Below are 18,666 nucleotides of genomic sequence, written 5' to 3'. Positions count from 1 at the left end.
TACAGGGCTACCACTATTAAAACTGAGGCTAAAAATAAGGACTTTAAGGAGAATTTTTTTAAATTGTTGTTTTGTGATGCACCCTAATGTGTGTATATATAAATATATATATATATATATATATATATATATATACACACACACATATATATTTTTTTAAGTAATTCACCTCCCCAAGGCCAAGAAGGCCACTACATATGAGAAGGCTACTTGTGGTTATAACCCTCTCCCAACTCTATAACTCCGAAACACGAACCTTGACCAACAAGGCTGCTGCACGGAGAAACAAGTTGATGTATATATATATATGTGTGTGTGTATATATATATATATATATATATATATATATATATATATATATATATATGTGTGTATATATATATATATATATATACATATACACACATATATATATATACATATTTATATAGGTGTAGGATTTCAAATCATTAAAGAAGTAACTATTTGCTTCTCTATTGATAAGTATAATCTATATACTTTAATAAAGTTTCCTAGAAGATAATGATAGAAAATAAGGAGAAATTAAGGAGAGCAGTTAAATTTGAACTTTTTTAAAGGTTATTTAAGGACTTTTAAGGAGTTTTTTTTTTTAAGGATATTTAAGGTTTTTAAGGAGGAGTGGGAACCCTGAATTATGACAACAATGCATGATTATTAATGCAAATATTTTGTATTCCCATATAACAACAAATGCATAAAAAGAATAACAATCCCCTACAACAATGTTTCAAATTTAATGTAACCATGGTACTAAAACTAAAATTCTTTTTTTTTTTTTAATTATTTTATTTAATTAATTTTTTAATTTGTTTCATTAAATTAGTTTTAAAAATATGAAAAAAAAAACATTGTTCTTTAACTATATCTAAAATTTTATTAGTTAAAGATTAAGAAAAAACAAAACTGGAGAAAAGAAAAAAAGTAACAAGAGAAAACTATATACTTAAATATTATAACTATATTATAATAAATAATGAAATTTTTATTTTTATTTTTAATTACCAAACTGTTAAAAAAAACTTTTAAAATAGCAAAAATAAAAAATTATTCTTGGCAAACAAACTTATTTAAATGACTCTTTGTCATACTTATGTTAACTTTAACCATTCAGAGTTCGCTTATTTGAAGTTTAGGTGCACTTTTTGTTCACAAACTAATCATTTCAGCACAGTGTAATTAAATTTTTTCAATGTAATTGGTTCAAGACATTTTTAAAGATCAATGTTTCACGACTCTTAATTGTTGTTTTTATTGTTTAGTGACGCAATATGCATAATCCATAAGTAACCAAAGTTTTAGCAATTTAAAATTTAACTTTTTTTATTTTGAAGAATACTTATTATTTGAAAATCAAAGAAAACATTTTTTCAAATATAGTTTTTTTTTTTGAATATAGTTAACTTGGTGACTCTTAATAATACTAGTGCTAACTTTGATCATTTTATTCAATACTTTGCTTGTTTTAGATTTCAACCGTATGCATAAAAACTCTTGTTTTGCAAACAAACTAATCCAGCAGATTTCAAATAAACAATATAATTTGAAACATCATTATTTATTTACGATTCTCATGCACAAAGTGACAACAGCAAGGGCATTTGCCCCCCCCTCCCCCAATAATTTTTCAAATAAATAATTTTGAAGAAATTGACTGAAAAAATGACTTAAAACTATTTCAGAGTTGTGTTGCCCCCCCCCCCCCATATAAATTTTGTTCCTAAGGGCCTGATATACAGTCTCATTATATATTGTAAGTATGCATTTTCGTTATATATTGTTAGGTTTTTCATTTGGTCATGATTATGATTACTGTAGTTTTAAAAAAAATTATGATTGCTGTAGTTTTTAAAAAAATAATTTATTTTTCATTATTTGCCAATTTATGGCATCAAATCAAATTTTTACCAACAAAAGAAATTATTTTACAAAGTTATTATGTATACTATTAGGTTATAGTATGTACTATATAGTTAAAACAAGATATAAATAAGTATATATTAAATAGTTTGTCCTATATTGAGTAGCATGCTATAACTTGATAACAAGGGTGCCAATATTACCTTTACATATTGTTAAATAAAAAGATTATACAACAAAAAAAATCCATAAGAACTTTTATTTTTTAAGTTTTTGTTTGATCTTTTATTGTAACTTTTTTTCATTTTGGAATACATCAAAGCACATAAATTTTTGAAAGATTGACTCTTTAATGTATGGCATTTTATTTTTAATAAATAAAACTAATGTATAACATTCAGTTTTAAAAAAAAACATACATAAAATTCATTTTTAAATAAGGTATTAAATAACTTACTGTAAAAAACCAATAAACAAAACAGAAATAGAAGCATTATTTTTACTTTTCCAACATTGAACCTAAAGTTAAAAAAGTTAAAATTAAAAATTGTTACCATGACACTAGCAATGGTTATGCCTAATTATAAATTTTATCATTTTTATTTCTATGAAGTTTATATCTATAAATAACTTCATTTTTAAAGAAGGAATTGTAAGCATTGATACTGTTATATATTTATTTGTTCATTTTTTCTTGCATACTTGATTATGATTATATTTAATTGATCATAGATGAACATATTATGTTAAATTTTAATTTTTAAATAAGAAAATGTTTTACTGACATAAGTATTTTGAACTAAATCAATAATCCCAGCAAACCTATGACATCAAAAAGTCGTCTTCTACACTGATATCTCATTACTAAAAATTATTCTAGAATGTTGTTGCTAAGGGTTGTTAGCAACCTGTAAGAAAAAAAGCCCACAATTTATAGTTTTAAAACTGTTATTGTTTTAAAGCTGATTTGTTTTATATATTAAAAAGTTTGAAACCAGGTTTGAATAAAGTATAAGATTACATACACATTGTATAATGATTTTTATAAAAGGATTAGAAAATAAGGATTTTTTAAATCCTTATTTTCTAATCCTTGGGTGTCTAGCCCTCCTACGAATTTTATTAGTCGACAAATTGGACACTGAAATCGGCAAAACTAGATATTTAGATTTATTTATTAGATTTTTTTTTTTCTTATAGATAAGTTAGTCTGGAAAAAATTTTTTTGGCTTTAGTCAGCAAAAAACAGATATGTCAACCCCCCCTCTCCCCTATAAAAATCTCTTCAGGATGTTTCTAAATGCTCTAAGTATAAACTTAAAAAAAAACTTCTGATTTTTAAACGATTAAATTTTCAGATTTATTGAATATTCAATTCATTGTTAATTTCTCAATTGTCAATTTAAAGTTTTTTTTGTTTGTTTTTGTAATTCACCTCCCAAAGGCCAAGAAGGCCACTACAAATGAGGAGGCTACTTGTGGTTATAACCCTCTCCTAACTCTATAACTCCAAAACACGAACCTTGACGAACATGGCCGCTGTGCGGAGAAACAAGTTGAGCGCGGTACTACCAGGAACGTGGTGGAAATCGACCTCGGAACCTCTCGCTTATGAAGCGAGCACTCTACCACTACACCACTACCACATTTTGATTCAAGCTATTACCAAAAATAAATACATTTACCAGTCAATAGGTTGAAATGAATTTAAACTAATGAAAAATGGATTAAAAGCTAATGAAAGTGATGTAATTAAACTTTTTTACTAAGGTTTTGATAAAAATAGAAAAAAATGATAACATAATGAAAAATTAATAAAAACTGACAACATATTAATACAGCTTTATCTTGATGTAAAAACTCACTGGAAAATAACATGACTAATGCTTGAGCCATTGAAAAAAGCAGAAACTTAAGAAATTTTATTAGAATTTAAAGCAGAATTCAATTTATTGGATAATGTAGACTTCAATCCCATAAAAGATTTGCTACTCTAAGGTGCTTAATAGAAAATGGGGTGGAAATAAAAATGTGAGTGGGAATTTAAGTCCAGATCTAATAAAGAAAGGAGGGTGGTTTTGACTTACAGGTTTGTAGGAATTTTTATTTTTATCAGTGAGTCTATATTTTCTAATTTTTAAGGCTTTAGACTAAAAGTTTTTTTTAGTTTTGGGATAGAGTTTTTTTGTTGATAACAAATAAAATAAATAAACAAAGCAAAGAAGAAAAACCCAGGGTGAAAAAAAAAATTTTCTTAAAACTATAACCTATTCCCTCCCATTTATTAACAGGCCTTATTATAAAGAAAATCACACAGCACAACATTTTGTGCACATAAAATGGTGTTGTCTATAAGTGTAAATATGATCGCCATTAAGTTATAAAGTTCGCTTCTTAACATTTTTATTTATTGTGCCTGATCTCATCTTTTTTTTTTGAACAGTTCTTATTGATCTTGTTTTTAAGAATAAATATTTTTATTGAATAAATTTCTCTATCATTTTATTACTTTGTTTTTTTTATTTTTTTTTATTTATTTTTAACTGTTTTAATTATTTTTTGATTTGACAAATTGAATATGTTTAAACAAATTCTTATTTAATTCAAATTGTCAAAATTTGAAAATTGGCAAATTTTCAAACTTTGACAATTAAATAAGATTTAATTAATAAAACAAAATATAACTGAATCCAACAAAATTAAATTAAATTTAATTGTCAAAATTTAAATAGAACTTTTAAACTGTTGTAAACTGATAACATAACATAAGAAATTCTTCAATCGTTTCTTAAAAAATATTCATAAGAAACAATTATAACAAACTATCTTGAACTCATCTAAATTAAAAACGTTTATCATTATACATAAAGTTTTCAGCAATATTTTTATGAAGTAAAATTGAAATACATTTCTTGTAATAAACATATATTTAATAAACAACTATTTGTTGTAATAAGCATTTATTAAATGTTTTCAATTTAATAATGTTTGCTGAAATGTTTTTTAAACAAAAACAATATAACTTTTAAAATACTAAAGTTTTTTTATAATTGTTGAACTAACAACTAAATAACATTACGTTAACTTGAAAGAAACCTTGTTAACTTGAAGGAAACCCTGTTAACTTGAAGGAAACCCTGTTAACTTGAAGGAAACACTGTTAACTTGAAAGAAAATTAAAAGTTTTAGTATTTCTATATTTAATATTTGTTGTTGCTATTCTATGTTAAATTTCCAGTAATAATTAAAACTTTTTATTCATTGTTTTAACCACCACGAAAACCCGCTTTCTAATTTAAATAGAACGATGTAAGTTAATTTTTTAAAAACAAGCTCTTTTAACTGAAGTAAGACATTAATGTTTAATGAAAAATAAAAAACTAATATAAATTAAAAACTTAATAAAAGACAATTTTAGAGTATTTGAAGTTTGTTTCCAGGTTCCAATCTTCGCAATCTTTAGTAGAGCATCTTTATTTCACAAAAGAGTAAATAAATAAATTTCGTGAGTTTGCTTCATGTCTGGAAGTTAGCTTTATGTCAAATTATACTTGATTATAATAAAAAATTTAGTTTTAAATTAGAAAAATAGTACAACAATTGTTAAAAGCGGTTTTTTTTTAAATTCTAAAACAGCAAAACAGCTGTTTTTTATGTATTGTTTACAAAAATCCTACACCCACAGAAAATATTTTTCAATGTTTATAAAAAAAAATTGTTAATCTACAATTTACTTGAAAAAAAAATACAATTATCTCATGTAAACAAATAAAGTTTTAACAAAAATAAATAATATTTCACGAACTTCATTATAAGGTATTGAGTACATGTCTTCATTTTCCTGATCAACAAACTTATCAACTTCATGTTCGAAACCAGTAACCTTTAAAAAAATTTTAAATACAAATAATAAATTTTAATAAATAAAAAAAAGTAAAAAATACAAATAAAAAGCTTTTGAAAATATTCTTACTAACAAAAAACTTACTTTTATTATAGGAAGGACAGGTGGCTCGGTATGTTGGAGATAATTAATTACCATTAATACAAAACAGTATGGTGATAATCCTCCATTATCAGCATTGTCTAGACCACAAACCTAATATAAATTTCAATTTTTGTTTTATAATTTGAATTTATATTTTTTTTATTAAGAATTCCTAAAATTATGAAAATATTGGGTTTAATTTTATAAACATTGAAACTCGCCTTGCTCCACATTCTTATTAACATAGCCAGTTTAGCGCATCTCTCATCAGCATTGATGTACTTGATTATTAAATCAGATGTATGATAACACTAAAAACCAAATATATGATAACATTAAAAATAATTTCAAACTATTGTTTTACATACATACATATTTATATACAAATATATAAATATATATATATATATATATATATATATATATATATATATATATATATATATATATATATATATATATATATATATATATATATATATATATATATATATATTGTTATACATATGAAACTATTATTTTTGGCATTAAATATGCCATACCGCATTAAAAAAAACAACTAAAACATTTTTAAAAAATATCAAAATAGTTTAAAAATTCACTTAAAAAATAAATAACTATAATTCCTTGTGTATTTTTAAAAATAAAAACACAAACTCACTCCCATGGTCAACACAACAGTCACTATACCACCAAGAGTAAACTTAGCGGTTGTTTAATCTCATAACAAGACTCAGGCCTTGTTATGAGATTTTGTTGCTTAACTAAAACAATTACACTAATAAATGTTACTTTAATTCACTTTTGACATTGCATCATTAGCATATTTTAAAGTACTGCATTGTAATTAAATTTAATTTTAAACCGCATTAAAAATCTTTTAAAATAATATAGGAAAAATTACTGATGAAATCTAAATTTGGTAATTGAAAAAGATTTTCCTGGTATTTTCCAGTATTTGAAAAAAAATTTTCCTAAAAGTATTTCCTTATAATTTATTTCTTAAAACTATCTTATACTTAACATAACCTTTTGTTTATTTATCACAATTTATTTATTTATTAATTACCTATTTATTAAACTATTTTTAATAAAGATTATAAACAATTTATAGATTTGATTAATTGCTATTCATAAAATATTCGTAAACGTAATTTTTATGTTCAGAAATAAACATCAAAAGAACTTAACACAAAGATCAAATAAGAAACAAATAAGTTGTTAAACAATTACTGAAAATAATTATTTTAAACAAAAATATTTTTCCCTTTTAAAAAAGTAAATAAAAAAGTTTTTTTTGATAGAGAGACATGTTTTACAAAATGAATTAGTTAGAAAAAAATATCTTTAACAAATACTGCAAAACTATTTTACATTTTTCCTCTTACTATCAAAACTATTTTACATTTCTTCTTTAAATCTAAATTTTTAAAATTTAATTTAAAATCTTTTAATTAAGGAAAAATTATATAAAATAATCAGTTTCTTTAACAAAAAAATTAAGTTGCTGTTAAATGCTTTTTTTACAATTTTTTCTTTTGTACAATATTTTATGAATAAACGCCACATTAACTATATATATACTATATACGCCATATATACGCCACATTAACTATATATATACTTGATTTAAAATAGCTATTGTTGTAAAAGACATTTCTTTGAATACATGAATTTAACAGTGAATGTAAGCGTATGCTATATTAGGTACGCAAAGAAAAACTATTTTATTTTATATAAGATATAAATTTTTTAAATTTAAAATTAAAAAACAATTTAATAATCAAGTTGAAAACACTATGTTTTTTTATAAATATTTATTGAAATTTTTTTAAGTTTATCAGGTTAATAAATTAAGTTATAACAAATTTAACAGTGCTTTAACTTTTTTAACAAAAAAGATACAGTTAACTTGATGATTAAAAATATATATATATATATATATACTTTGATGATTAAAAAAAATATGTATATATATGTATATTGATTTTAATAAAAAAGGCAGCGTATAACTATTTTAAAAATATATTTTGATATAACAATATATTAACAATATCTTGCTGACCTATTGTGGTCAGCATCATCAGGTAATGAAACAAATGTTACAAATTAACATAAAACCAACCATTTAAAAAATGGTTGGTTTTATGTTATTTTGTTATTTATATTATAACCATTTAAAAAATGGTTGGTTTTATGTTATTTTGTAACGTTTAGACGTTTAAGACATTAAAAAGCGTAAAATATAAAAACCAATCAAATAATGATTGGTTTTTATATTTTACGCTTTTAAATGTCTTCTTTTTTAAACGGTTGGTTTTATGTTATTTTGTAACGTTTTTTTCGTTACCTGATGACGCTGACCACAATAGGTCAGCTAAATATCGTCAATATATTAGTATATCAAAATACATTTTAAAAATAGTTATATGCTGCCTTTTTTATTAAAATCAATTTATATATTTATAAATATATTTTATAACAAGAAATGACTTTTAAAGATATATATATATATATATATGATATTATATATATATATCGTAACCTCAAAGCAAGAACGCTTTACGAAATATATATATATATATATATATATATATATATATATATATATATATATATATCATATATATATATATATATGTATATATATATATATAAATAGGCTGTATGTATATATAAAAAAATAATTTGGTTATATATATATATATATGTATATATATATATATATATATATATATATATATATATATATATATATATATATATATATATATATATATATATATAAAAGGCCACTTAGTCAATTTAGAGAATTAATTATTAAAATAAGTAAAAAAAAGGAAACAAAACTTTTTGAAAAAGTAATCATTTCAATTTTTCGTTTTCTTAACAAAAAATAAAATAGCAAACTACACATCAAATGTTTATTCATTCAATTCAAAAATGTTCATTCATTCAAAAATAAAATTTGAAATTTGAAAAAGAAATTTTTACTGTGTTTATTATTAAAAACAGTTAACTCTTAATTGCCAAGGTGCTAAAGTTAACTTTAGCATCTTGGCAATTAAGAGTTAACTGTTCATCAACTTTTTTATACACTTCACTGTCTTTAAATAGAGTTTTTATTAGGTTTTGATTTTTTTTTTCAAATCTAATGTTTGATTAGTTAACAAATGATAGTTTTACAACATAAAACAAGAAATTTTTTATGCAAAACATTAAAACAAAAACTAGTTCCAAGTCAAGGAATGGAACATCCATTCTATTGTCCTAAAGAGAAAAAAAATTGACTAAAATAAAATAAAAATCAATTATTTCTTACTGCATTTGAAACCGAAACTTTTTTTCAAAGTTTTAATAAAAAAGCAAAAATAAAACAACAAATAATAAATAGTTTTTGGGCGCCCATACCGCTCCAGCGACACCAAAACAGGTCTGCATTTGTCCCTGTGAATTCTATCATAATCACCCATGGCAAAATAATTTCAAAATTGAAGGTTTAAATGCACAACACGGTGCTAACACACAAGCACAATATTTTCAAAACAACAAGAATACTTTTATTTCTTTGTTTATTTCTTTGTTTTTTGTAAAAGCAGCGTAGAAATAAAATTTAATTACTTTACCAGTAAAAAAATAGTTTTTTCTAAAAAACTTTGTCAAAGTTCCGGCAAAGTTTCTCAACTTCTCACTTACTCTGAAACTCCAAAAAATTGCTATAAACCCAATGAGACAGAGTTTCAATTGGATCCATTGAGTGTTGTGCATAAATGTCTATTAGTGGAATCGTCTTTATCATAAGTTGAGTTTGCAGGTGTTATATTGAACGATCGTGCAAAATATATGTATAATATAAGAAAACTTATTAACTTTTCAAAACTTATCATATATAGTATAAGAAAACTTAGCAGGTGCTACATTAAGCGATCGTGCATAATACTTTAAAATTTTATTTTAACAATTAGTCTTTTTTGCTATTAATATAGAGGGCAAGATTGAAAAATGTAATATGCTATGGTATGGATTTGAACCCACAGAAAACAACACTGAGGACAGCGCACTAAACCACTGAGCATTCAGAGATATACATATAAGTAAAAAACAAACCATTTTATAAATCTCTTATACCATTTGTAATTAGTTTCTTTATAATATAAGAAAACATTAAAATTTTATTCTAACAATTAAAAACTCTTTTTTGTTATATATATATATATTTTTTTGCCATAAATATATATATGGCAAGATTGAAAAAACTAAAAAATATGTTATGCTAAGAGGCGGATAATTTTTAAAAGTATCTTGTGAATTATATACACAATACTCTTTTTATCTAATTAAATTTGTTTTTATTTTTTGGTTTTGGTTGTTTTAATTAAACTCATTTGTCCATGTTGCATATTTTCAATCTATTAAAGATATTCTAATTTTAAAAACAGCATAAAAGCATTTTATATAATATACAATTAACAGGCCTTCCCAGGAGAGGCGTGCGGTCGGTCGCTTTGAGTGACCACGCATATATATATATTTTTTGAGAGTTTGGCCACGGTTTTTTAGCATATATTAATGACGCATTTTTAAAAAGGCGCTGAAAAAACCTAACTAAATTGTCGTATTATTTTATTATTTTTATTCATAATTTATTCCTATTATTAATATAAAAATATGAACATAAAAATGAAATATATATATTTATACTTATTTATAAAAATTTTTTTTCTTCTTATTACAATTTTTTTTTTTATGTCTAGTAAACATTAAAAAAAATTTATTTATTTATATTTATTTATATTATAATTATTTATAATATATTTTTAGGTGTTGATTTTTTCAGCAACGATATTTGAGACAAGTCGAAAAAATAAACAGAAAATGTGACCGAAAACTTTTTTAATCAATTTTGAAAAATATGCTCTGCCGACGCGGGATGCGAACCCGGGTCTCCGCGGCGCTTTGTAATGTCTTAACCGAATGAGCTAAACATTCATATACTTATCAAGAACCTTGTAGATAATAATTCTTCTAGAACTTAGAAGTTATTTTTTGTAAAAAGACATACTTATGCGAAAAAATTTAAAATTCAAAAAAAAAAATGTAAAATAAAAAAATAAAAATTTGTTATAAGAAAAAAAAATTCAAAAAAAATATATATATATATATATTATTTTTATGTTATTATTTCCTTATTAATGAAAAGAATAAATTATTAAAAAAATTACAAAATAATACAACGAATTTAATTTGATTTTTTCAGCGTCTTTTTAAAAATGCGTTATTTTTAATATATGCTAAAAAAGCGTGGCCGAGTTATCCAAAAAAAAAAATATATCCGTGTTCACTCAAGGCGTGCGACCGCACGCCTCTCCTGGGAAGGCCTGATTAAGGTTTTAATTGTCATGTAGCATCACATCTTCTGCAATATTATTATAAATAGCAAATATTTTAGAAAAGCAATACAAATTCAATTACCTTCCAGTAAAAGGGAGCTATGCAGCATGAAAGTCCACTAAACAAAATATGATTTATAATTTTAAAAAAATTTAAAAATTGTTATAAATTTCTTTTTCTTTTAAACTTTAATTGGTTTTATTAATTTAGTATACATATTAATATACATATTAATATAAAATTATATATATATATATATCAAGCCTTTTTAGAAAAGGCTTGGAGTCACTTGTCTTATATGACCACAAATATAACATTTTGTTATGACAACCTGGCCATAGCTCTTAGCAAGTTATGAAAATTGTGTAAAAAATGCACTGAATAATAAAAGCGAACTTAAACTAAAATTAAAATAAACAAACCATAAACTAAAAAGAGAAATAAAAACTAAAAAAAAATGCAAAACTAAACTAAAAAAATAAAAATCTTGACAAAGGATAAAAAAAAAATTAAAAAAAAAATAAAAGCTTAAAATCTTTATTTGAATTTACTTCATAGAATTTAGAAAAGATTGAAGCTTCAGTTATTTAATCCAAGCTTAAATATACATGGATATATTTAGAAAAAATTTGGGAGGGAGAAACTATTACTTATTTACTTGATTTTAAATAAAATATTTTTGATAAAATGTTTTTGTTGAAAATGATTGCTGTTTAATTAAACAGTTAATGTCGCACACTGTTAAAAAAAAAAAATTTAAACTGTTATACACATATTTTTAATTAAAGAGTTTTTTCCATTGTAGTGAAAGATTTAAGTCTTATTTTTTAAATATATAACTTATGTCATTTTGTTTAAATTAAAATGTGGTTTTCCAATATGTACAAACAATGAATGGAAAGTTTTATTGTAATAGTCAAAATTTAATGTATTAGCAACATCAACAAGATTGAATCAAGAAATAATGACTGCCATTCTTTCATGATGAGAGCGACAGTTCTTTTTTTATTTTGCAACAATAAAATTGTAAAAATAATTTCAAATGTTTAATGAAGCCCAACATAATTTTATATAAAATATATATAAATATATATAAATACTTTATAAATTATAAATTTTTATATAAAATAGTTACTTTATAATCTCTTAAAATTAATTTCATTGTAGCATTTGATGCTATAAAAAGAACTTTTTCACAAGCCATTTTTATTATTTACCTTTATATTACCAATATGCTTTTTATCTGTGATTAATATTTGGGTCAAAATATACTGTTTAAAAATTAACTGTTCATTTATGTTATTGGTGTGTTATTATGAACAGCTTATTAGATTTCTAAGATTCGTGTTAATAACTTATTGGATCTTTAAGATACATTTTTTGAATGTCATGTTACCTTGAAAAACTTATATCATTGCATTTACTTTTATCACTTCACAAAAATTTACCCCAATCTTTTTAAATCCACTCAATCTTGATTAATTGATCGAATCTTGATTAGAACTTTACTCAAGTTCTAATCACCATTCAAATCAAATCAAAGGCTTTTTAAATAAGACACATTACATAGAGCATCTTCACAATAATGTGGTAGAAATATAGCAATAGACTGCTGGCTTTCTAAGTTAACAGTTCCTATTTAGATTTTTACTAAGTTTCTGTTAGTACCAGGAACATGGCAGGCTCTAACTTGTTAATAAATATTCATGATTCATAGTTAAAAATTTGAGAAAAGATTGCAACAACAGTTGAAAAAATAAAAAAAATTTCTGAAAAGATTCTAATGTTCAAACAAAATTTTGAAAACTTTTAAAAAATAACAAAAAAACAAACTCTTTTCTAAAAAAATCTTACAAGCTAAATGCAATTATTTCAATGAAACAAAAAAAAAAAAAAAAAAACTCTACTAGTTAAAACTGGGGAAATGGCTGTGTATTTTAACTAAAACTAGGTGAATGGGTGTGTATTATACGCTAAAAAGATACTTTATATCAAATTTAATGTAAGTAACTTGATTTAAAGTTAGACTGTGAGTAACTGATAACAAAAGATATTAAAATTAATATTGACTATAAGTAACTGATAACAAAACATCACAAAAATTAACAAAAACAAAACAAAAATAAATGTTTAAATCTATTATTTTACGTTTAAATCTTTTTACCTTTTTATTTCCTTAAATTTAATATTAGGATTTTTCATATTGAGATTATCCTCAAGATCTGAATAAAGACCTGAATAAAAAACAAAAATATTTATGACAATAATAATAACCACAAAAGTTGGAAACTTTATTTATTTATTCAATAACTTTATTCGATAGAATCTTAAAAAAAAAACAAAAGCTTACACTTTTGCTTTTGAATCACTTCCACTACAAAAGAAAAAAAACATAGAGGATCCGATATCAATGGATTAAAGTCTATAATTTTCTAAAAAAAATATATATATATTTATAATATAAGTATAATATTTATACATATTTATAAGTAAAATAAAACAATATATTTATAATATAAATGAAAATTTAATAAAATTACTCAAACATAAACTTTTCTTAAAAAAAGCTTTTAAAATGAAACTAGAAGCACACAAAACCTGCATATCAAGTTTGATGTCAATATCAACATTTGAATCTTTAAACCCAAGCAATGTTAATGAGGAACCATACAAACGACAGTGTAGATCTAAAAATACAGAAATCAGTTTTAAAATTAAAAGAAAAAATAACTAAAAATTAAAACTATAAAATTTAAAATAGAATTTTATACTGTATAAAAATCTTTACCTGGAGCAATCATTTTTTTTAAACATTCTTCAAATCGTTTACATACTTCCTCTCTCAAATTTAGATCTTCTTTTGTTAAACGTTGTGTTGTCAACAGTTGTTGCTCCAATATATTGTTCAATTGAAACTCATACTTATTATTCATAGCTTCAGTGTGTCTCTTGTTCTTTCGAATAATTCGTTCCTATAAAACAAATAAACAAATCAAAAACATATAAACAAATCAAAACCCAAAAAATTTTATTATCTATAAAGTGAATATTTTTTTAAAAACAAGGAGTTGCACTCTGTATAAAAAATTTCCCTGAAACTTAGCACAAATGTTGAGAGACAAGGAAGGATTAAATTTTTTTTATAAAATTCTGCTTATTTACGATTTCTAATTATTTAATTTCTAATCTATTTCTATTTTATTTCTATATTAACTTCAAGTTGAAGTTAAAAAGTTTTTAAATTGTTTTTAATTGTTTAAAGTTAAAAAGTTACAACAACTTTCAGTTGCTGTAACTTTTTAAATTTAGTTTTTTAATATAAATCTGCCATTTTAATTTAAGAAAATCAAGTTAAATTTTAATTTCAAAACATTCAATATTTTTACTCATGTTATTTAATCATGTAAGTCTACCGGGAATGAGGGCAAGTGTCATCAAAAACAACTTTAGTTTTATGTATTTTTTTGCTGGCAGAAAAAAACAAAAAAAAGGTTTATTAGAATTAATACAAGAAAGCATAAAACAGGGACCATTCTTTCTTTATTATATATGTGATATTTAAATGATAGTAAATTAGAGATAATTGTATGGTTATAAAATAGATAAAGCATTTTTTAAGGTTGCCCATAAAATCTTTAAAGCTTTGTTTTAATCAGGGGGAAAACGCTTTAGAGATGACTTTTATTTTTTTTTTTACAACTGAAACTCTTTCTGGAGCTAAAATTTTCACTAAAAGTAACTCATACACATTGTTAATAATTTCAATTTTCTACACTTTGATTTTGGAAATTATTTATAAATCAGTATATATCTCTTACATATACTCTCAAAATATTTATTGATATAAAATATAAAACAAATAACTTTAATAATTTAAAAGAACTTACAGATTCAGCTTTGTGCATACTAGTTCTACAATGTTTTAAAATTTCATTTTGACCAATTACTTGTTTTTTGCAAAGAAAGCAGAATATATCATAGTTGTTTTTATCGGACTGCAATAAAAAAAAAGCAATAAAAAATTGTTAAAAAAAAAGCTTAAGCGATGAAAGGGAAACTATTCATCATTATTTTAAACATATACAAGCCTAATACATATATATATATATATATATATATATATATATATATATATATATATATATATATATATATATATATATATATACCTATGTATATATACCTATGTATATATGTATATATATTCATATACACCTATAGTATCACTTACCGGGACAAATTTTACAAAAAAAGAATACTTACGTGGACATTAGCATTATCAGGGACATTTTAGGGTACCTGTTAATTTTTTGTCCCTGTAAGCATCAATTTTTTGTAAAATAAAATGTAAAGTAAGCAACTGTCATAGAGAGCGAAAAGTACATACAATGACTACCAAATAGCAATATATTGTTTATCAAATATCTGATAAACAATATATTGGCATAACAGAGGGTGAATGGAAAAAACACTTTGCCAATCATAAGCAATTTTTCAAAAATAAAAAGTATTCAAAAGACACCATGCTGTCAAAATATATATGGGAATTAAAAGAAAAAAGTATTGATGATTTTATACTGAACAGCGCCTGCATATAACAATATTTCCAAAAAATGCATACTATGCCTACAAGAAAAATTTGAAATAACTACACATGCAAATCAAGAATGCTTATTAAACAAAAGATCGGAATTAATTTCTAAATGTAGGCACGAAAATAAGTTTCTCCTAAAAAACTATAAAAATAAATGAGTTCAAATAATATTTACATTAACTACCCTTTTTAAAAAAACATTTAAAAAAATAGCATAAGTAATCATTTCTAAAGAATTCTTTTTATAATAGTGTCAGCAAATTCCACAAATGTGTGAAAATTTACAGTAGTTAAGACATTTGCAACTTCCTTTAATTTAATTTTTGGTATAAATTGAAGTTTTATTAATTTGATCATCCATTTCTGATGAATCGTTGTTGATGAAACACAGTGTTAAATGGAAAAAATTTTTGTTAAGTGATTTTCTACTAATATATAATTGCTCTGTTTTTTTAAGAACATTGAGCACTCTATTGTGTAGAATACTTTTTAAAGTTGTTTAAATACATATATATATATATATATATATATATATATATATATATATATATATATATATATATATATATATATATATATATATATATATATATATGTATATATGTATATATGTATATATGTATATATATATATATATATATATATATATATGTATATATATATATATATATATATATATATATATATATATATATATATATATATATATATATATATATATATATATATATATATATATATATATATACAGTACTGTGAATATGTTTTAGACCACTTGTATAAATAGGCGTATTTACAATTTATTAGATTAATTAAATGTTTGTTTTTATTTTTGAATGTTTAGTTTGAATTTTTAGATGAATTAAATGGGTAAAATATCTTCAATAGAGAGACAAAAAGTTATCATGCTTCATGAAGAAGGTTATTCGCAGCATCAAATTTCATCCAAAACAGGATTTTCGAAGACTGCTGTTGCAGAAATCATTAAAAAGTTTAGAGAAACTGACTCCCTTGAAGATAGAAAGAAAAGTGGTAGAACTCCTAAGCTAACAAAAGATGAATATAAATATTTGAAAACCCTTTCTTTAAGAAATAGGAAAAGAACATTAACCGAGTTGGCAAAGGACATTAACACATCAATTGGGGAAAATGTCAGCTCTTCTTGTATTCGACGACACCTACTCAAATCGGGATTAAGAGGGTGTGTTACAATTCGAAAACCACTATTACGGCGTGGCAATAAAGAAAAACAACTTAAATATGCAAAACAACACTAAATTGGGCCCAGGAAATGTTTAATCGGGTTCTGTACACCAATAAGTCCAAATTCGAAATTTTTGGAACAAAAAGAAGCCTATACAAGTTTGGGGCTCTATACAAGTTTGGGGTTGTTTATCTTCATCTGGAGTAGGTGATTTGATCAAAATAGAGGTGCAACTCACCGGAGAACATTATGTGGATATCCGAAGGCACCATGCTGTATCTTCCAGAATGAAACTAATAGGTCATAATTTTATTCTGCAGCAGGACAATGACCCAAAATATTGTTCCTGAGTGGCAAAAAATTATTTAAATGAAATAGCAGAGGAAAGAGTACTGGAAATCATGACCTGGCTTCCCCAGAGTCCAGATTTAAATATAATTGAGCATATTTGGGATTACCTGGACAGAAAGAAGGTCGAACATGCTCCCCGAAGTGCTGAAGAATGTTTTGAAGTACTTCAAAGAGAATGGCACAACATACCCCAAGTTTTATAACTCAATTGTATGAATCTATTCCCTGGCGAATATCGGCTGTGATTAAGGCAAAAAAAACATTGTAGATATTAGGAGTTTTTTATGAAGTTTGACATTTAAAAGTTTGTAATTGTTCTATATTTTGTGTGAATTACATGTGCTTTAATAAGTTTATAATATAGAACTACAAACTTAAATAAGAGAAGAATTCTCCAGGATTTTTTGCAAAAATGTAAGTGGTCTAAAACATACTCACAGTACTGTGTGTGTGTGTGTATATATATATATATATATATATATATATATATATATATATATATATATATATAAAGAGAGAGAGAGAGAGATGTGTATATGTACATATATATATGCGTGTGTGTGTATATACAGTGAAGAACCCAGAGTTTATTTGAGGTTTTTTTTTTTTTTTTTTTTTTTTAAACATCTTCGCTTCCAACAAGGCTGAAAAGAGAAAAGATGAAGATTGTAGAGCAAGATAACGATTGATGGACGACTTAAAAGATTGCAAATTATATGAATCAGGAAAGCAAGATGAAGGAAGCGAATTCCAAAGAGCTGATGTTCGAGGAAAAAAACTAGACGAATAAGCATTTTTGGAGCACTTAGGAACCGTCACAGAAAAAGGATGAGACTTAATTGAATGACGAGTAACACGAGAATGAATTATAGTAGATGGCACAAGAGACGCTAGCTCTTTAGAGCAGCGCCCGTTATAGTATTTGTAGAAAAGAGAAAGAGAAGCAACATTACGACGATGTGATAATGGTTGGAGGTTGGCTGCAAGAGCAGGTCCAACAATGTTTACAATGCGTTTTTGCACCTTGTCTAAAAGAGAAAGGGCATCATTAGAAGATCCGCCCCAGATATGGCAACAGTATTCCATACAAGGCCGGATTTGAGATTTATAGAGATAGAGAATAGAATCCGAAGTAAGAAAGTGACGAGCTCGATAAAGAGATGCAACCTTAGCAGATGCTAATTTTGCAACTGATTTGATATGTGGTTTCCAAGAAAGATTGGAAGTAAGAGTTAATCCTAGAAGATGAAGAGTAGGTGA

At 24.0% G+C, this 18,666-nt stretch overlaps 1 protein-coding gene across 1 annotated transcript in view; it reads right to left on the bottom strand.

Annotated features, from left to right (window-relative positions):
* Positions 1-18,666, bottom strand: part of LOC100208804 (terminal uridylyltransferase 4) — a 76,644-nt gene that overhangs the window by 33,746 nt on the left and 24,232 nt on the right. Inside the window, exons 3-12 of the mRNA XM_065818410.1 lie at positions 15,145-15,252; positions 14,046-14,229; positions 13,856-13,944; positions 13,608-13,689; positions 13,422-13,491; positions 11,339-11,375; positions 6,088-6,177; positions 5,867-5,977; positions 5,684-5,761; positions 2,336-2,397 (exon numbers count right to left, since the gene is read on the bottom strand). Coding sequence (XP_065674482.1) covers positions 2,336-2,397; positions 5,684-5,761; positions 5,867-5,977; positions 6,088-6,177; positions 11,339-11,375; positions 13,422-13,491; positions 13,608-13,689; positions 13,856-13,944; positions 14,046-14,229; positions 15,145-15,252 — 911 coding nt within the window. The remainder of the gene's footprint in view (positions 1-2,335; positions 2,398-5,683; positions 5,762-5,866; positions 5,978-6,087; positions 6,178-11,338; positions 11,376-13,421; positions 13,492-13,607; positions 13,690-13,855; positions 13,945-14,045; positions 14,230-15,144; positions 15,253-18,666) is intronic.

Source organism: Hydra vulgaris, chromosome 14 (assembly GCF_038396675.1).
Source record: "Hydra vulgaris chromosome 14, alternate assembly HydraT2T_AEP".
Lineage (NCBI taxonomy): Eukaryota > Metazoa > Cnidaria > Hydrozoa > Anthoathecata > Hydridae > Hydra > Hydra vulgaris.
Note: the sequence above shows the minus strand (reverse complement) of the source record. Positions and strands in the feature narration are given on the sequence as shown.